Consider the following 21,818-nt stretch of genomic DNA (forward strand, 5'->3'; position numbering starts at 1 on the left):
TGAAATTACCCTGATATGGGTTCCCGGTCATAGGAACATACGAGGCAATGAGATAGCGGATGAGCTAGCAAGAAAGGGCTCAACACTAGACATAGCAGAGGCAGTGGCAGTTTCCACCCCACTGAACACACTAAAAGCATTTATTGCTTCACACTATCATGCTTTAGCCGAAAGAAGATGGAAGCACATACCTACATGTATCACAACAAAAAACACATGGCCGTCATATAAAATCCAAAGGAGGAATGACCTGTTAGGATGTTCTCGGCCAAACATTTCACGGATCACTGCAACCCTTACAGGACATTGGAAAGTAGGGGATCATGCAGCTAGACTCAATCTACCCTTCAATCCTATCTGTAGAAGCTGTCCAGCGGAAGGGGCGAAGGAAAGTCTGTTTCACTATTTATGTGAATGTCCGGGACTAGCCAGGGCACGACTCCGATCCTTCGGTAAGCCTTTCCTACAGCAAATTAAGGAGTTCTCAACCATCGAGATAAAGGATTTGCTCCTATACTTGGACCTCACTAAATGGATCTGACTTGGAAACAACAACAAAAAAACAAAAAAACATCTCATCATTTCACGAGATAGTGGTATTAAAACGGTGCTGGTCACTAATTAGGAGCATTTCAGCTAAGAAATGTTCAACCACCTCAACAACAACAACAACAACAACAACCTTACCTTCAGTTCATATTTAAATATATTTTGATTAATTGGTAAAAAGTTCACATAAATGTCCACATACATATATTGGATAGAATAAAAGATATTTATAAGGAATGAGTTTCTCTATTCTAAGTTGAGAATGCCACTGTTCGCTATTACAGTTGTCAATGTTTAGCATTAGCTAAGAGTTTATTTGCACACAAGTCAGTTACTCGTATTTTTATCAAGATTCACATTTTTATTAACTCCTTCAGTTGGTACAAGTTTTGCTGCAATTCATTTCACATTCAGAGTTGGGTATAGACCAATAAAGCCATAGCGAAAGCGGCTATAAAAAATCCATTGCGTCCAGTAGTTTGACAACGGTAATTTCACTAAACCAGTTTTCAGCACCGACAAGGAAGCTGAAATAATGGCAGTGCAGTACAATACTCCACCAAACCAGTGGCACTTGTAGCAATAAATTGTTATAATTAAATTTAAAACTTGAAGCATTGAAACCAACAATTTTAATTAATCTTTTTTTTCGCGACGTTTTTTTTTTTTTTTGACAAAACAGGCACACCTCTGGTGTACGGGAATAGAATAAATATTGCAGTTAGAATGCGTTAGAAGCGTAGTCGAGTGCCGTATCTGGTCAGATAAACTCAAATCAAAAAACCAAAATGAAATTCTTTGTTAGTATATATTTATTATATTTTGGAAACAACCTGAAAGGACTATCTTAAATACTAAAAACCAAAAACTTTTTAAATATTTTCCTCCAGATTGTGTTCGCTTGCTTGTTCGCCATTGTGTTGGCTAACGAAGACGCAGAAGTCTTGAAAAACGAATCGGAAGTCAACCCAGAGGACTTCCACTATATACTCGAACTCGATAACAGTATCAAAGCCGAACAAGCGGGTAGCTTACAAGGTAAGGACACGTGGGTTGTGACCGGCCAATATGAACATCTAACACCAGAGGGCAAAACTGTTAAAGTAGCTTACAAAGCTGATGAGACTGGATATCATCCACACGTCGATACCGTTTTGTAAAAAATTTCTAAATACGATTTTTATTCGCATTGAATATGAAAAAATCGCAAAATATTGAATAAAAAAATAATATTTCAAAAATAATATAAAAAATAATGTGGGTCTTTGTCACAGGCGTACTTTTCCAAATGGTTGTGTTTGTCAACACAAAGTGGAGAGAGAGTTTTTTTTCTAGAAAGAAATGCAACATATTATTTTATAAAATGATAATAGATGCATTTGTAAGTATATGGCAAGCATGAGACGGTCACGGATTGGCTGATGATGAAAAAACGTTCACTGGAGCATTCCCTACGTTAATCCCCACCTTTAATGCCTTTGAGACATTCATATTTAGGGTTAATTTTTTTTTACTTTCCTAATTTCTTTTATAGGGCTTGGGATTAACAGCTCAATATTAGTACTTACAGGATGACACAATTGGAAATATTATGGCTAAAAAATGCAAATGCATTGTTGGAAGAATGTTACAAGTTATCAAAAGAAATTACTGTGAAAATTTTTTCGTTATTTAACGACCGATGACTTGGTCCTAATGGTCTCAGGTCCCTTCCCATCAGTGATGGCTGAAATTTTGGAAGGTGCACTGGCTACACTCAGCAGATGGGCCGCCAGTAGCGGTCTCAGAGTCAACTCTGACAAAACGGAGTTGATGCTATTCTCCAGAAAATACAAGCCTCCACCTTTTAAGCTTCCTAGACTTAACAACCAGTGTCTTATACTTTCATCGGAAGTCAAGTATCTTGGTGTAATACTTGATCCCAAGCTCCACTGGAAGATGCACATAGGAAATCGAGTTAAGAAGGCCTGTAAATCTATGTTCGGCAAAAAATGGATGTACAACTTAGTGGTTCTGCCAAATTTGCCGATGAGCTTGCCAGGAAGGGGGCGGCAGAACCGGATCCAACTGCCCCCTTCTCAGACATCGGTATCCCCTTGGCCGTCGTTAAAGGGAAAATACACAACTTCTTTCTAATAAAAGCGCAAGACAGATGGAGGTCTGTCTCATCGTGTGCCATTTCAAAAGCCCTATGGCCTCAATACGATATAAACAGAACGCTTAAGGTGATGGGAATCCCCCGCCATTCAATTTCCAAACTCATTGCGGTGATCACGGGTCACTGGGTGATCGGCACTCATGCGGAGAAACTTGGAATTCCGTACAACCCCCATTGCAGAAACTGTGGGGATCCTGCAGAGAAAGAGACTGTGGAACACTTTCTCCGCAAATGCCCGGCCCTGGCGGCTAGGCGCTTGAGATTCCTTAGCGTCCCCTTTGGGGATGACTTGATGAAATTCTCCAGCCTGGATCAATTTTCTCTCCTCCGCTACATCAACATCACTAGATGGCTGTAGACGGTTTTCTCTCCTCCCTAAATCTTACCTACCTAACGTTATTTAAGAAATCCGTAGGAGAAAACGAAGGAAATACTATTAAGTAAATTGCTATATAAAAAAGTCGAATAGAAAGATAATGTTGCCATTTTCATTAAAAGTTGAGTTTTTATTAGTGTTTTAATTATGTACAACTTTGCTCTGCTCTTTTTTCCTCAAAAGTTAAGACAATATTTTAAAAAAGTTATTATATATTTAATTTCGAAGTATTATCCCTCGGTATAAACCTGTTCCCATCGTTCGCGAAAAAACACGTTGCATTTTAAGGCGATCCGTGAATCGATTCATTTGTTTGACTTCTTCATAAGCGTGAAAATACTGATCCGCCAGAGCACCTGCTATGGATCAGAACAAATAATAGTCGGCAGGAGCAACGTCTGCGGAGTACGGCGGGTGAGGCAAGACTTCCAATTTACATGTTTCTAAGCATTTTCCTTCCTTTCGTTATTCGAGGCCGAGCGTTATCATGCTGGAGCGTAATTTGGTTGTGCCCAGTGCTGCCGTTTCTGTTACTTATAATCAAAGTTTTTATTTATTTTCTTCACAAGCGTTTTAGTTATTTGGTTATTACACTAAATTTGTAAAATGGGTTACTTCTTAGTGAAACCTAATATAAGCGCGCAGTTAAAATTGTCTGATTATATTATGGAATTGGGTATTTCCTCTTCGCACTTGGGCAAAATATTTTACTTTTTACTGTGAATTGTATCGCATGTACTGGCGGCATAGCAAATGTTGTATCCAATGGTAGAGAGAAGTGAATGGCAAATACTTTTGAATCTGTATTATTGCAAATATAAGACTCAACTTCGAAATAAATTGAAGATAAAGCTTTTCAAGATATAATGCTTTCAAAAAAGTGTTAAAAAGTAAAAAGTAAATGGATGAAATAAAAGCCCCTGGAGAATGGTATAAATTGTTTAGCCAATATTTCTTTTTTATTAAATTGAAGCCAATTGGTTGGTACTTAGTTCGTTTTTAGCTCATTGAGTAATTTAGACTGAGCTTGTTTTTATGAAACACATAAAATAATTCATAATATAGGTTTGTCGCAACTTAATATTTTTTTAGGAAATTCATACATAAATATATGCCTAAATTAATTTTTTTTTTATGTATACGTATATAAACGTAAAATAATATAAATAAGATGCTTGTTTTTGTCTTAAGATTTAGTTCAGTTTTGTCTACTTTTCCCCCAAAGTTGGTATTATTCGTTTTAGTGCGCGGTCTTACCGCCCGTATAGTCTTACTGTAAGTATTATACGAGGGGTGCCTTTTATATGTCGGGATTTGGCAACCCTGGTTGGATCTGGCAACTGACAGCTGTATCGCAAAGTTTGAAATTTTTTGGCTTTTACGTACTCAGAACGTTTTGAAATACCAGCACTATTTGTGTTGTTTACAGTAAATTAAAAGATTCATCTCGGTCCAAAAATGGAATTAAATCGTGAACATTTTCGTGCGATTATTTTTTACAACTTTCGACGTGGATTAACTCAGCAACATTGCATGGATGAACTTAATTCATTTTTTGGCGATGAAGCTCCATCAAGGACCAGTGTTTATCGATGGTATGGTGAATTCAATCGTGGTCGTAGTTCACTCCAAGACGAATTTCGTGAAGGTCGTTCAAAATCAGTTGTTGTTCCGAAAACCATTGATGCTGTGCGCAAACTGATATTGCAAGACCGTCATGTGACCTATCGTGAGATTCAGACAATCTTAGGCATTAGTGGGACCAGCATACATTCAATATTGCATAAACATTTGACTGTCATAAAAATTTGTTCGCGTTGGATCCCACACAATTTGTCAATCGCTCAAAAAAAGGCTCGGGTCGATTGGTCGAAGGAAATGCTCAAAAAATACGATCGCGGGGCTTCAAAACACGTCTATGACATCGTGACAGGTGATGAATCATGGATTTACGCGTATGAGCCCGAAAGTAAACAGCAGTCGACTGTATGGGTATTTCAAGATGAGCCAAATCCAACAAAAGTTGTTCGCGCACGAAGCACTTCCAAGCAAATGGTCGCCTATTTTTTCGGAAAAACTGGACATGTCGCAACTGTTCCACTAGAACAACGCAGAACAGTAAATTCTGAGTGGTACACAACCATTTGTTTGCCAGTTGTCTTCCAAGAAATTGGAAAAACCAATCACTAAAGACGGATCACTCTTCACCAGGACAATGCGAGCTCTCACACATCGGCTCAAACAACTGCATTTTTGAGCACCCAAATAATCGAATCAATGGGTCATCCGCCGTATAGTCCTGACTTGGCACTGAATGACTTCTTTTTATTCCCGTACGTAAAAAACAAACTGAGAGGTCAACGTTTTTCGACACCTGAAGAAGCGGTTGCGGCATTCAGAATGCATGTTTTGGAGGTACCTCATTCAGAGTGGCAAAAGTGCTTCGACAATTGGTTCAAACGCATGCAAAAGTGTATAGATCCTCATGGAGAATATTTTGAAAAACAATAGTGATTTTCGATGATTAAAATTTGTTTTTGTTCTCTAATCCCGACATATAAAAGGCACCCCTCGTAGGGCATCCGATGATTTTTTCGATAGGGAGTAGAAAATAAAAAACTTCCGAAATTTGAAACAAAAACTGACATCTGTGACCGAAAATGAATTTATGAAGAAACACAACACATGTCCGCGGATGGGCCAGGTTACCGCAAAATGTTTTAGACCTACAGTAACAAACTTGCATACATAATAGTGTAACATATTACCTAAATATTTTGTAAAAACAAAAATTACTACTTCCGCAAAATGAATTCAAGGTGGAGTAGAGTAACTAAATTTTTTAATTTTTAACTTCAGAAACCCGATTGCGTACGACCACAATAGTACAAATAGGATATTCATCTGAATAGATAAAACAGGAGAAATAATGCATGTGTGAGTAATCTGACACATTCAAATGAGAGTAGCCCAGTCTAACCTGTAGTCCATGCATAAATATATTGTAGAGATTAAAAGAGATTTTGATTTTTGACTGAAATATTATATCATCTCTTGATTAGAGCCCTTTCATTTAAAATAGTAATGACGGATCTAAAACCATTTTATAGTATCAAGAAAAGTATTAATATTGATTATTCAATAGTAGTTCACATGGGTTAGCATCAGACATCCTTCAGATGTAACAATTACGAATTACAAATGGTGACGGCTTGGAATTGTGCCTAGGATTAAGAAAATAAAATAATGTTGAGCATCGCAGTTTGATTATGAAGATTTTGTTCTACAAAACTTAGTTATTAATTTTTAGCATAGCATATTTTTAGGCAGGGGCAGTGAAAGCTTTATATGTGCGTACAAATTCAATGCATGCACAACTAAACTATTTAATTGGAGCTCAATCTTAACAATTTACTAAGTATTCCATTTTATGTTTGAAAAAAAAAAAAAAATTACGTAGTTATAATTATAAAATGCTTCACACAGCGACGAAATACTAATAATATAACGGTTTTAATACACATGCATTGACAATGGACATACATAGATACATATTTATACTTTAGATATTGGAAAGAGTAACACTTCTTACTAACTTTCGAATATTTTTAGCTACATACGATTTTACAAAAGCTGGTAGCTATGGAAAATGGTTGAAGTACCAGACTGCCACTTCCCAAGTAGCCGTAAAGCGCCGTTTTCGCGTGTGTGCTGATCGTCTATTGTACGTGGGCCAGATAACACATGAAGAAATGAAGCTCCATCTCTTATGCGCTTTCCTGAGAAATAAACTTTGTAATTCCCCTTTAACAACAGTCAAGATGATCTCTGAGACCAATTCAGTCTAACCCCTCCTGGCAAGCTATTTAGCATTTTCATTTCTCCTATGCTCCTATGTCCGAGAACCCGAATCAGAGAAATTTTACCTACGCTCCAGAGAGATTTGATCTCCTCCTTACAGGAGTTGAATTGTGTGGATCTGCACCATGGCGTTGTCAAAGCCCTGATCACGGCTTGACCATTGACAAATATGTTAACATCTCCCTCGCTACCAGATTCCCTAAGCATTTTGCATGCCTGCAAGATGATAATGGCAATTTTAAGGCCGGCTGATTTAGAGAAAACCCTGCTCCGACGTTCGGTTCCATCTTTGGGCCGTCAGTGAAGACAGAGATACCAGCTTCGGTACAGATTTCCCCCTCGTTCTAAATCTTCTTAATTGGAAATATTGCCATGGCACGACTCTTAAATTCCAGTTTGCGGATAGAGAGATCTATACGAAGTTCAGAGAAATACGGTGTTACCTGCCTGAAAACGCTACTATGGCCCTTGAAAGATTTTCCGTAAAGGCCCCCTCCTTCGACCTGATTGCGCTTTGAGCAGCGATGAAAATAACGTAAAATTCGAAGGAAAGTAAGTGCAAAACGACATTCAGGGCAAAACGACTGGGGCAAGTTCTACAGGCTCCAGTGATGCCAATACATCCAGTCCCTTACACCCTCCCCAGTTTAGCAATATTATAGCCCTTCCGAAGGGATTCCCCCAGACCAGCCATCCATACGTTAAAATTGGCAGACCCACTACGTAGTACATCCAAAGAACGACTAGCGGCTTGAGTCTCTATTTTTTGCCAAACATAGATTTGCAATAGTAGACAGCAATACTGGCCTTCTTTACCCGATCTTCAACGAGTAGCTTGCAATATAGCTTGGAGTCAAGCGTCACTACAAGGATCTTAACTTCCGATGAAAGGGAACGTGGTTATTTAATTTCGAAAGCCTAAAGTGTGGTAAAAGCTTATAAAGCTTATAAATATATATATAAATTTATAAATTTATTTAAATATAAATTTATATAAATTTATTTATATTTATATTTATAAATTTATTTTTTTAAATAACTGTGGCGTACACGCCTCCGATCCTCTCCTCTAAATTTATGGTGTACATCTTGATGGTATTTTCTATTTGACACCTAATAGTCAGCGAAATTCCTTCACAATTTGAGCGACAAACGCTATTTTTATATTAAATTAAATCAATACCTAATTGAGTATGAAGTCTCGCTAAGGCTTAAAAGTGATATATTAAAATCTTAGTATTTCAGATAAACGCATTATTATGCAAAACATATTACATTACTATATAAGAAGACAAGTCTATATGATGTTAACCTAAATACATCCAATTATTTTGAAATCTTCCCGAAAACATAAAACAAAGTAAAGTTTATATCGATTCATTCGAAGAAAAGAAGGAAGTAGATGAAGCATACTAAATTTTAAGGAGGTACTAATTACCTAAAAATTATGCAAATGCAAATATATATTATATGTATATATAATTGGCAATTATTTGTGGTGTGCGTATTGATGTTGTTCCACAAATGGAGGGACCTACAGTTTCAAGCCGACTCCGAACGGCAGATATTTTTTATAAGGAGCTTTTTCATGGCATAAATACACTCGGAGGTTTGACACTGCCTGCCGACGGGAGACCGCCATTAGAAAAAACGTTTTCTTAATTTTCATTTAACTTCTTCAAATGCAAAGAGTTGGTTATTTTTAAAACTGGTATAGTACACCCGCGAAAAAACAGTTTGGTCAGTTTTGACTATTTGTATTTTTTATCTTTATTATGAATGTTCAATTTCATTTCATGTATTATAAATATTCATGTTGCGATAGTACGCACTTTTGAAAGTTTTGATATGCCTTGGGAAGTCACTCTTTATTGCTCTCTTTCTTCTCTTATTTTCAATTATTCAATTTATTATTCAAAGGAACTTTATCTAGCTAAAAGGAAGTGTTGAAAAACCATGGTTCACTTATTACAACTAATTAAGAATTTCTCCACCCTCGTGCACTATCAGTGGTGCATGTATTTTGTAGTATAAAACAATAGACTTAAGCGACGAACTCGTTTACATCGAAATGCTTTGTATAGTTGAGCAATTTATTGAAATTAATTGCTGGAACAACAGCCTGAATAAACCAATTTAATAGAACACAGTTATGGCTCAGTAGGTAACGATTTTTTAGAGTGGGTCAAATTTGTCTCATAGAATATGCTTCAAGACAATTGAGGGCATATTAATTTCAAATGTATATGTTGCACACTAAGCAAATAAATAAATAATTCTAGCTTGAAATATTAGAATAATTCACTTTCAATATAACTCTTCTATGGGTTGATAAGTATTAAATACATGTAAGCGACAGAAAAGTTTGGCAACTTTCACATTACCCACAATCCAAATTCAAGATGAACCAAATGTTCAATAAATTTTTTGGAAAGAATGCATTGACAAGAAACATGTTAATATACAACCATAATGTATGTTAAATAAAGTATCCAAAATTAAATTAAAACTTCGTCATTGTATACCCTCTATATACCTATCACCTTATACCGGAAATACACAATTCCGCTCCTGCAAAGATTTAGAGATACTAATGGTACAGGGTAGGCCATTTAAAGCGGGCCCATCGGGCAACCCTATAACTTTTGACAGGAACGTCAGATCGACTAATGACATAGCGCGTTGGAAGCGTCAGTCCAAGACAATTTTTACCATGGAGCAGTACACTCCAAAAGAACGCGCTGAAATAATTCAGCTTTACATCCAAAATAACTTCTCAATTGTGAAAACTCAACGTGCGTTTAAAAAAAAAATAAAGTTAAAAGTGCGCCATCCAAAAGCACTTTACAGCGTTTATACGCAAAATTTATTAACCACGGTAGTCTCAGCAATACCAGCCACGCATCCAGACAACGTACACGACGTTCTGCTGAAAATATCGAGGCTGTACGAGCCAGTGTTGAGGAGGCTCCGCGAACATCGAGTTATCGTCGTTCTCAGGAATTAGGCATCGCCAGGACAACACTCAGGCGCATGGAAGGCTACTGGTTCCAACAGGACGGGGCTACATGCCACACTTCACGCGCTACAATCGATTTTTTGAAGCCATTGTTCCCTGGAAGGTTGATTTCGAAAAATGGTGATTTTCCGTGGCCACCGAGATCACCAGATTTGACGCCACCGGACTTTTATTTGTGGGGTTATCTGAAATCCAAGGTATACATCAACAAGCCAAGGACTCTAACTCAACTTAAAAACAATATCCGACGCGAAATCGCCGCCATACCGGCCGAAATATTGGCCAAAACGATGGAAAACGCCGAAAAAAGGACACATTTGGCCATCAAGGCCAGAGGCAAACATTTGAAGGATATCATTTTCAAAAACTAGCTGGAACAAATCTCCTTGAATCAAAATAAATGATTTTTCATATCAACACAAAAAAAAATGTTTTTTTCAATGTTTTTTTCAGAAACAAATGGGCCCGCTTTAAATGGCCTACCCTGTATTTGAATTAAACAATTTTTTTTTCGTATGCAGTATAGCAGGCAGTGCCCAGTTTTTTGAGGGACTTCCATTCTGTTGAATGCGCAGTCCTTGTTCACTGTAAACCTGAAAACCGTTAAACATAGAGAGGTCTTTTACAATAATGGCAAGTAATGGAAAAGCCGATACTCTATCTTTTTCAAGAAAAAATTTCTCACTAACACTATTTTCCTTTCAAAGGCATCGTCCCTCCACTTGTTGGACAATATCGCACATCAAAAATTTACTATCTTTTACTTCCCAGCTGACATCTATGGAAGTATTTAACAAAAAATTCTTAGATATTATAGTCCAGGCATTAATATTAAAAGCAAAATACCAAAAAGCCAATTAAGAAGTATATAAATAAAACACTTCAAATTGTATCACATTCACCTATGCATTTGCGTTCAGCATTTAATCAACAATTTAAATTCAACCACATCTACTCCTGCATAGTTTATTCTTTGCTTGGATGGTTCTTAATGTATTCAATTGATCGGATGATGTGTTCAGGGATAGGATGGATCCATTTGTTGTTGGGATCTGGATGGTAACCAGTCTCATCAGCTGTATAGGCCAAGTCAACGTGTTCGCCCTCGGGGGAAATGAATTCGAACTTGCCATCCACATTCCATACATCATCACCCACTAAATGACCTTGTTGTTGCAAACTCACACCATTGTCGAGTTGGAGTATGTATTGGAAGTGATCAGGCTCAACTTCTTGTTCATTTTTGAGTATATTTGCATCCTCGTTGGCGAAGACAGCGGCCAATAGGCAAGCGAAAACAATCTAAATGAACGTGAACAAAATGAATAGAAACCCATAATCGAAACAAAGCAAAAGGAGGTACTTACCAAAAATTTCATTTTTTTATGCTCAGTGATTTGTGCGACAAGTATCGAAGGACTGATGCTTTCAACTACTAATCGTTGCATATTTATACTGAAATACAAAGAATTGCTCTTTGAAAAGGCAAAAACCTGTTGGAGAACTGCAAAAAGCACTATGAAAGATGGAAAGAAATGCAAATGCCCATAACAACTACTATATACACAAATTTATTTATATTTTTATTTCTATTGTGAAAATGTCTGTATAAAAAAAGCATTCTGGGTGACTAAATATAGTTAAGCCCCAGACTAGAGCACTGCGAATACTCAAAACTAGAAACTGCATAATATTTCAGTCAGTATAAGTCAAAATGACTTTAACCTTTATTTTTGTTTCTAACTAAATTAGTTAGAAGCGGAAATGACAAAACTCGCTTGATTTGAAGTTGCGCTTAAGTGAAGCAAAAGAAAATAAATAAATGATTTATATAGTGACATAGCGAAAAAAATTTAAGACTTAAATTTAAATGTACTTTTGCCGAAAAGATGTAGATAAAGTCTTAGCTTTGAAAAATTTGTAGATATTATAATGCCTTAAGCTAAGTGTTCACGGTAACGAAAAGACAGTAGACTTAGATAAAATTTTTGTGAGAAGGGTTTAAACATGCAATAGAGCCCTATTCACCTACATAGTCTACGGGTGAACTTTCTAGCGAGAATTTTTTGCCACATACACAGAGTATCGTTACAAGATCGAGAACTCTACTTCAACTCTAATTCTATTTGTTCAGCTCAAAAGAGTTTTTTCTCTACAAACAAGTACTGCAAGGTCTTGCATATGAATTTCACCATATCTTGTTAATTTTGATTAAATCATACGGAATTAAATTTTTGAATTAGTTGAATGATCCGTGAGACAATAAAAGTGATTTCTATAATGATCGACAGTATGAATTTTTAACCGAAAAGTTTTCCCATACTTTTACAAAAGCCATAAAGCCAATTTTCCGCAGTGCTAAAGGTGAGTTCGCTAAAAGTTTCTAAGGAAATTCATAAGCCGTTGCCAATATACCAGAGTTACTATTCATGAGTTGGCCTAATAGAAAATTAGCATAGGTATTATATTATATTAGCATGATGATCAATACATACGTACTTTTGCTTTTGCTTCAATAAGTAAATTATAAATAAATAAAGGAATTTTCGAGGCACTTTGTTCAGTCGCGTTTCCAGGCCATTTTTTAAATTGAGTGGGATCCAACGCGAACACATCCTTCTTACCACAAAAAAATAATGTAAAGTCTTATTAACTATCGTCATTGTAGTGCCCAAGGATGCCCCAATCTCCCGGTATGCGATGTTTCAATCATTTTTTTTTTTGTTCAATTATTTAGCTCACTGAGTCGATATTTAGTGAAGCCACAACTGATTTCGAATCACCCCCCTCGGGATTCCTCGATGTGCCAGTTTTTTATAGTGCCAAGAATGGTGTTTGCTTGCAGTATAAAGATTTCAGTTCACCGATACATTCTTGTTTGGTTTATCCAGTTCAAAAATTGTTAATTCCATGGTTCAATCCCAATTTTTAGCGAAATGAATATTTAAAATAACTGTAAGCAACACTAAACTGACTCACACATCAAAACGATCTTAGTGCGTTTATGGTAAAATATATCAAACTTTTATATGGGAACAAGTCTCGAAGTGTGCAAGGCCAGAAATATAAATAAAAACCCCCGTCCCAGCGATTTATTTTTAAGATCATTTAGTATACCATTTATCACCATTTATTCTTCCGTTTCGTTCTGCTTGTCATATTGCAGCGTATAATACACAGCAACTGCAAAATTGCCCTTCTAAACACCTACCTGAATTATATTTTAATTTGGTTTAAAGCATTAAAATTATATAAATAAACCACGGACAATAATTCGAGAAAGTAAACTAACTTTAGACTAGAAGTAACAATTGTCTACCGTGAATGCAGGTTGTAAAGTAGGAGTATATGAAAGAACATGTTTATTTTCCTGATTGGTGTTATAATAACTGCAGTCAAGCTCCGATTGGGTTCATTTTCCAAATATCTATGAATCAATAAAAGAGAAATAGGCTAATGGAAAGTTAAAGTCCTTAAAGTCGCTGGAATGGAAGTATTTTGGCCAATCGTATTTATGGTACCGGTAGATTTAATATTCGTATTCAGATTAGTATCATACTTGTTACATGTTTTAACTAGGAAATGCCCGGAATTCATTACTCTGTCGCCTTAGCATAACGTACAATATACTAAACTTTTTCTTTTTCCTTCTTCCGTAAATTTTTTTTTTTTTTGTATTTCCCAGTGAATTCCCTATTATTATTATTAGAAGGCCATTACGCACTGCGACCAGAGTTGATCTATTGTGAAGGCCTATTTTGTAACCCTAGAGTTTTAGGCTTTTTAGAAATTTTAGCACAGTTTTGGGTTTGTTGTTCCAAAGATTGCATGGAGATACTACGGTACCACCAAGGTGGTGAAGTCTTTGTCTGCCCAACGCAGGACATTCACAAAGCACATGTTCTGAGCTTTCTATGTCCATTTCGCAAAAGCGGCAGACATTGGTCTCGGATAGACCAATCTTATTTAGATGGTACCTCAGGCTGCAGTGACCTGTAAGGTATCCAGTTAAAAGACGCAGATCTACTCTGTTTAGTGAGAGAAGTTTGTCAGATATTCCTTTGTTGGGACTTATGAATAGTTTAGCTTGACGCTGACCGGCACAGTTTAGCCAGTGTGCGGCAAGTTTTCTTTCTTCCCATTTCCTAAGGAATTCATTTATGTGGCCTTTTGTTAGTCCACAGAAAGGCTCAGGACCAGTAAGTTGCATATTTGCTCCTTGTTTTGCAAGGTCGTCAGCCATTTCATTTCCCTCATGTCCTTCATGTCCCGGAATCCAACATAGTGTTACTGTGTTGAGGTTTCCTAACGTATTTAGAAGGTTTAGGCAATCATTTACCAATTTAGAGGTGATAGTTGTTGATAGAAGGGCTTTTAGAGCCGCTTGGCTATCTGAAAGTATGTAGATGTGAGTACCTCTCATTTTCCTTCTAAGGCATTCTCTCACACATATTTCGATGGCATGTATTTCTGCCTGGAATATAGTTGGGTAGGATCCCATCGGAATCGATTTTTTGAATTTGGGCCCATTGATTCTACCATTTTCCAATTTGGACCCATCAGTAAACCATAGCTGGGAGCCAGGTCTGAAAGTGATAGAGTTAGTTCTCCAGTCTGTTCGTTCATTGATTATAACTTGGAAGTTCCTGAAGAGTATTGGTTTGGGTGATAGTATATCATCCCTATGAAGAATGGGACTGTGTAGGAAGTCTTCTAAGATCTTTAAATGTCCTTTCATATTCCCACTTTTAAGTTCAGATATACCTTTTAGTCTTAAGGCACTCGAGCGAGCTTCCCTTTCAATTAGAATTGGAAGCGGTGGTATGTTCAGGAGCACACCCAATGCATCCGTGGGACACGTTTTCATAGCCCCTGTAATGCCAACACATACCAGGCGATGCAGTTTGCTTAATTCGTTTGCCGCCTTTCTTTGCTTGACCTTGGGCCACCATGCTAAAGATGCATAGGTGACTATGGGTTTTACAACTGTGGTGAATGTCCAGAAGGTCATTCTAGGGCTTAGTCCCCATGTCTTGCCGAAAAGCCTTGTACAGGCAAAGAATGCCCTTGTGGCTTTTGAAGTAACTCTCTCAATATGGGAGTTCCACGTAAGCGTTTTGTCAAGACTAACGCCAAGATAGTTCGCTTCTGTCGAGAGTTCAAGTGTTGTTCTATTAAGGGTCGGACATTTGAGATTTATGTTCCTTCTCCTAGTAAACGGTACAAGAGTTGTTTTGGATGGGTTGATGGAGAGCCCTTTTTCCGTGCACCATTTGTTTATTATTGTAAAGGCTTGCTGCATGCGATCCGAAATGGTTTCCTCATGCCAGCCTAATACATAAACTACTAGGTCATCAGCGTAACCCTGAGTGTGAAATCCTAGGTTATTCAGTTTGTGGAGAAGTTCATCTATGACTAGAGTCCACAGAAGAGGTGAGAGTACGCCACCTTGAGGGCAACCTCTTGTGGCTTTAATCGATTTGAATGTTCCTCCTAGTTCAGTGCTGATCGTCCTAGATTTCAGCATGAATATTATCCATCTAGTGATGGGTTCAGGTACCTCCTTTAGATATAGGGCATTATAGATTGCCTCATAGGAGGTGTTATCAAAAGCTCCTGATATGTCAATAAATGCACATAGAGCTATCTGTTTGGACTCAATAGCCTTTTCTATAACTGTTACCAGGCTGTGTATTGCAGTCTCAGTGGATTTTCCCTGTTGATAGGCAAATTGAAGTCGATGCAGTGGGAATTTAGCTAGATTGTATTCCCTAATATACTGATCGACTATCTTTTCCATTGTTTTGAGGAAAAATGAGCTGAGACTAATTGGCCTGTATGATTTAGGCAATTGTTCGGGTTTTTTCCCTACCTTTGGAATAAATACGACCTTAACCTCAGCCCATTTTGTAGGCAAATATCCTAGCAGTAAGCTCGCTTTGTATAGCCTGGTCAAATTAGGGATAATATGGTGTGCACCCTGCTGTAAGAGACAGGGGAATATCCCATCAGGACCAGGAGATTTGTATGGACTGAATGTTGATATCGCCCATTGTACCCGCTTTTCATGGAATAGCTTGTTTGCTAGTTTTAAGTTCTCAGCACCCGCAGATGTAGTAGTTTCTGCCGGTACAGAGATCTCGTCTAGCACAAGTGATCCAGGGAAGTGAGTGTCCAGCAGAAGTTGGTGAATTCCCTAACTGATCGTGCTAAAAACACGGATTGATTCCATCAACGTGTAGTAATAGCTCTTGTGCTTTGTTTGATGTTATTCAGAAAGCAAAACGCGGCAGAAAGAAAGTTTTAGAATGAAAACCCTTTTTACTTTCGTTTTGCCATTTTGAATTGTCTCTTTGATAATGCTGGGCAAGCGTTTTTTTAATTTAGCTCTAATTCCATAACCGAGGAGGATGCATGTTGCGGAGAAGAACTTTGAGTGAAAACATATATGTTGGCATTCCTGGCAAGTTCAAGGAATTTAAAAGTTTGATAGAATAGTTAAAAATGTCATGCCCATCCATCGATTTGTATGTATATATTAAAGTAGATCTTTCATAAAGAAAGTTGTGTAGAAAAAAATGGAATGTATCGTTTTTCCTCGCACCAAGTAAAGTTATTTAATATGCAGAATTTTCATAAAGGACACTATTGGAACCCCTCATATATACATATGCCGGAGATCATATTCAAAAAAAAAAAAATCAAATGAAAATTTCTACCAGATTATAATGAAAAAATCATTCCAACAATATTTCTATTTTTTAATTATCATCTTAAGTTCTCAAGCTCTTAAAACATCACCCGACTAGAAATGAATCAGTCACCTAAAATAGCTGTCCCCTTAGCACGAAAGTCACCTTAAGCTTAAATGACTTTAGAAATCGTAGATGCCACTAAAAAGCTGTACCTTTGTTTAAATGGACACTTCAATATCTTTGTTGGACAGATATTTCCGAAATCCACCCATGACCTAAACACATATGAATACAATATTGAAATTGAAGCAAGTTAAAATTCAAACATGGCGCAATGTTTTTAGCACTTCCAAATTTATAGACCGAATTCCGATTTGACTTCCAACTCAGAAATTAATATCCAAACGAAGACTGCATACTTCTCGTATACATAAATTAGATACACAAAATATATAGCTAGTTCTAATAAAATATGCATATAAACTTGCATTTCGCTGTAAGAAACTGGTTCGCTACTAAAATTCTTCAAAAGCAATAATTTATGTGACAATAATATGATTGCATTAAAAGCACAATAGTGCATGAAAAAAAAAACAAAGAGAAACAGAAAAACACTTTTGAATAGAAAAGACGAGAAATTCAATTTGTTTCCGGGTATACGCTAAAAAATTTCTCTACCCGTTGGATACGATAAGCAGGTATTTCATCCAAATCCCTCATTTGTCACACCCATTTCCATTCAGTTAAATTCATTATTCACTAAGTTACTATGCTTTTTATAGTACTGTCATCATAGTCACAAAAAATTATATCAAGCGCCAAAATGCAACAGCAAACAAATTTCAATAATACCAAATTTAAATAAATATTAAAGAACACCAGCACATAAAAACAATTAAATATTCGCAACAAAAGAGAATGACTAAAAAAGGAAACCCATGAGAAACCTGATTGCTTAGTGAAGGCAAAGAAGATGCCAGATCGAGAGAAAGTAAAAAATTTCTCAACAATAATTTAAACTGATGAAAATAGTTTTTACTGATGCTCGTAATAATCAGAAACTTCTTTGTCAATTTTATTTGCAGCAGCACTTACGTGAGCAAAAAAGCAATAAAAATTATAGTCTCGTATGGAAGCTACACAAAACCACAAAAAAATAAGTTGGGAATAAATCAAACCAATTTTATTTAAGCTTTAACTTAAGTAAAATCAGAGCGTCTATTTTTTTGCGTCAAATTAGTTATTTACGTCTTCAGTGCCCAGCTCAAATTGGCGGTGAACACTGATTAGGCTTAATCATTCAATCTTTCTTCTAGAATCGAGTTTCGCCGAGAGGTTTGAAGTCGTTTCCAAGTCGAAGCAGATGCACGTAGTAACAGTCATTGATGTATAAATCTATGGCTATAGAGTTTCCAACGAAGATATTGAACGCCATGCAGAGTCCCCTGACTCCATTTCTTTTTCCGTACAGAAAACTTTGACCCATACCAATATCAATAATAATATTTATATGTATTTTTGAGAGTTTTTTTCTGTACGCAAAGCTCGAAAATGGCTGCTTCTAATTTAGAATTTCATTGTCTTAGGCAAAAAAATATTTAAGTCTTTCTTAAAAATGGAACTCGAAGATTTAGACCCTACAAAATTTAACATGTACGCCCACATAATGGCGTCACTGTCGAAAAGAGGAACTCATGATTGGGCTCGACTTATATTAACGATGAAAAATTAACACACAGCCATATTAAACCACATAATACCAAAAAAAATAAACGGAGATGAAGTGACGTTTACTTCAATATAAGAAAACAATCTTAAATATCAGAAACAATAAAAAATAAATCATTTAAAAACAGAAAGCGTTAATCTTTCCTTTTCCAAAATTTATTTATTATTTATTTATTTATTTATCAAGTGTTCTATAAGTGCTAAATACATTAAGTATCTCACTTTACACGCAAGAGAAACCGGGAGCTCCAACTAATTCGTAACATATTTCTAGCTCAGGTGTCTAAAAAAAAAATACGTATGTCCTTTTGAACATTTCACTACCTACATACCAAATTAGTAAAAAAAAAAAATGAAATCTTAAAACTCACACAACTCTATTAATTTTAATTCAATTACAGTCAAATATAGCTCATTCGAGGCAAAATTAAATTTATATTACTATAACAGTAGGGTACCAAAAAAAATCCTCAATATCGGATAATATCGTAAAAATTATGTCAAAGTTGAAAAAATAGAGAAAAAATAAAAAAAATTCCAAATACTTTCGTCTACAGTCTCGTCAGTTGTCATTTCAGAAAAATTGTGAACACACTGTCAAAAAGGCTTGTTTTTGTTCTTTCGAACTAAAAAAGCAAATTCGAAATCGGATGGAAATTTTCGAAGTTAGGAGTTATTCTTCACATCAACCTACTGAAAAACGGTTTTATGGCCATAAAATGAGATTTTGGGGGTGTATTGGAAATTTCTCCTATACCATTTTTCTTAATTTTTCTATAGCCACAAGTTGTGTTAGGTCTCCATAAAGTATATTTAATTTTTTTTTTTGTCACACAGTGTTATTAATCAGTCAATTCTTTCTTGTAGTCATCTACTTATATACTTACATACATAATTAAATAAAATATAAATCTTACTGAAAATAAATGAAACTGAAAATAATTCAATAAAAGTTTTCTTACTTTTATTTGCCAAAATAATTCTTAATGATTGGACGAATATTTAGCAAGGAGTAAGAATTTGATATCTTTAGCTTCACTTAGAAAAGGGATTGCCGCCTTGTTCTTATTCAGTGTAGACTGACTGAGAACTAATAATAATAAGTCAGCCACTAAGGAAAGACAATTTTGTTTAATAGTCATTTGATACTATATTTAAAAAAAATAATAACTATATAATATAACTATGTATATATGCCTTCAGCTACTTCTTGGTCATAGAATTATTAAGTCCGGGGTAGTAAAATTAAATTATAGTATAAGCAAATATATTTTGAAATCAAATATGACCAAAGTTACATTTTGATATCAAAGTCCAAAGTTGAATGTATTGAAACCCACCAACGTAGTTAATAAATATGAGCATGTTGTGAAGAAAGAGAGAGAAAGAATGGAGTGGTCCCCCGTTTTCTGAATGAAACTTTAACTGTTGCGGGTAAAATAAATTTTGTTACTTATTTATAACATCTCAAATTGGTTTTTGGTAATCTAGGACAATGGCAATATTTCATAACTGAGGCATGAAATTTACTTTTGACATTTCTAAAAGTAAAACAGAAGGTAACGAATTGGCTGAGGCAGCGGAAAATAAGAAATTTTATTTTTATTTTTTTTATTCTAAATTATGTTTATATGTCTGAATTATGTACATTCTCTTTTTTTTCAGAAAATAAATGCGAAATACCACTAAAGTGCTAAGAGAAATTTATGAAGCATAATTTGCAAATTATTGCATATGTGAGTGAAAATGGAGATTAATACTATTTTTGAGAATTTTTTTTTTTAAATAGATAAGTAATAAAAGTTTGTTTAAATTTTAATTTAAATTATTAAATTAAAAGCGCGTGCGAATAAAATACGGGCAGCTCGCATGAACACCAAGCACTTGATTGCTTGTCACCTCCAATTTCGTAAGTAATAAAATTTGCCAAGTAAGAACGAACTTAGAATATGAATACGAATAGAACTGTTGATCTACACAAAATGTATTTTATTAATATTCATCAAGTTATTAAGCAACAGCCGGTTACCTATCCAGTCAAAATATTTTGCTGTCATAGCCGAAGAGAGAGACAGTCTAGAAATTGTTCTCCCATTTTTTGCAATTATCGTGACTTGACGAGGTTGACGTATATGGACGATTTTTCACAGAAAAACATAAATTGTTATCCATACGCAAGGTTAAGGTCTTAGTGTATTTGCGCAATTTTTTTAAACTTTCTCTTTTCTTTAGCGGATGCCGTAGTTACTTGAAGTTATATGATTTTGTATCCTCTTTAAAATCACGAAAGTAATCCGCTTTACCAAAATCTACAGTTTACTGCACGCACTTTAATTTACATAAAATGTGCGAAATTTATTCTGTTTATTTTTTGTTTTTTTTTTTTTGTTTTACATTTCCGTATAAACTTGCCGCTATCTGAAGAGCTATCAAAAACACGCTGTGCGTCGTTGTCCGTCTTCATATATGAGCACACATATACATACATACCTGATGACTGAGTGTTATTAATGAAGCTGCAAAATGAAACAATGGCAAAAGCGAGTAATTTGAAGAAAATGTATAGTCGCAACCACATCAGCTGTTCTCATTATCTGCACAAGCATCACCTGCTTCTACATACAATATGACAAATGTTGAGATGTGTTATGTAAAGCTCAGAGGTGTTTAAAAGCTTACGTGAGTACCCCTGCTGCGTCTGGAAGCAATAAAGCCTTTTAAATTAACCAAATGAAATAAAAATAAACAAAACACATAAAATTGTAGGACAGTGAGTGGTATATAACTAATATGCGATACTTCTCATATTGGGCAAAATAAAGTCACTCATCTCTTTATTTCTCCACACTATATAGGTACACATGTAGTATCTCGATAATTAGTACCCAAAAATTCGTGCAGCTTTTTTTGCTTGCGGTTTGTCCCTGTGCGATGTTGTCGTCGATCCTAAGTAATTATTGTTCGATCTATTTGTTTGTTTATTGTTTTAATTTTTTTTTTTTTACAATAAATATCATATTAATATATATCATATATTTATATTGTATAACAAATAAACGTAAATTAAGTAGCCAAACAAGTTCTGTAAAATTACAGCCAGATAGAAACTGCTGGACAGTTGCAAGAAAATCGGGAGCGATTTTTGTGTATTCGTGTTGAATACGAGTCTGGCCTTTCAAACCAGACAATTTTTTTGGGAGACCAAAAATTACTTAAAGCCGAAAATGTATTTTATATGATACCATATTGCAGAATTAAAAAAAATCGGTTTTCCAAAAAATTTTACAAAAGTATTCAAATTATCCATTTTTGAGCCGTTTAACCTAGAATTACTTATTACTAGTAACTTGGATCATCTAATATCTTCAATCATCTAAGCACCAGTTTCATATTAGGCAGAAAAACATACCTGCCTGATTGCCCTTGTAACAG

The 21,818-nt window shown here is 35.6% G+C and overlaps 2 protein-coding genes across 2 annotated transcripts in view; one reads left to right on the forward strand and one right to left on the reverse strand.

Annotated features, from left to right (window-relative positions):
• Positions 1 to 1,298: 1,298 nt before the first annotated feature.
• The window catches only part of LOC129244218 (cuticular protein 47Eg), a 33,520-nt gene continuing 13,000 nt past the window's right edge, over positions 1,299 to 21,818 (forward strand). The window contains exons 1-2 of the mRNA XM_054881832.1: positions 1,299 to 1,349; positions 1,440 to 1,700. Coding sequence (XP_054737807.1) covers positions 1,338 to 1,349; positions 1,440 to 1,700 — 273 coding nt within the window. The 5' untranslated portion in view covers positions 1,299 to 1,337. The remainder of the gene's footprint in view (positions 1,350 to 1,439; positions 1,701 to 21,818) is intronic.
• On the reverse strand, positions 10,863 to 11,366 carry LOC129245020 (larval cuticle protein 9-like). The gene is made up of 2 exons (XM_054882967.1): positions 11,331 to 11,366; positions 10,863 to 11,265 (listed from the first exon to the last, which is right to left on the reverse strand). The coding sequence occupies exons 1-2, from the start codon at positions 11,340 to 11,342 to the stop codon at positions 10,930 to 10,932; spliced, it is 348 nt and encodes a 115-aa protein (XP_054738942.1). The 5' UTR covers positions 11,343 to 11,366; the 3' UTR covers positions 10,863 to 10,929.

This window comes from Anastrepha obliqua, chromosome 4, assembly GCF_027943255.1.
Source record: "Anastrepha obliqua isolate idAnaObli1 chromosome 4, idAnaObli1_1.0, whole genome shotgun sequence".
Lineage (NCBI taxonomy): Eukaryota > Metazoa > Arthropoda > Insecta > Diptera > Tephritidae > Anastrepha > Anastrepha obliqua.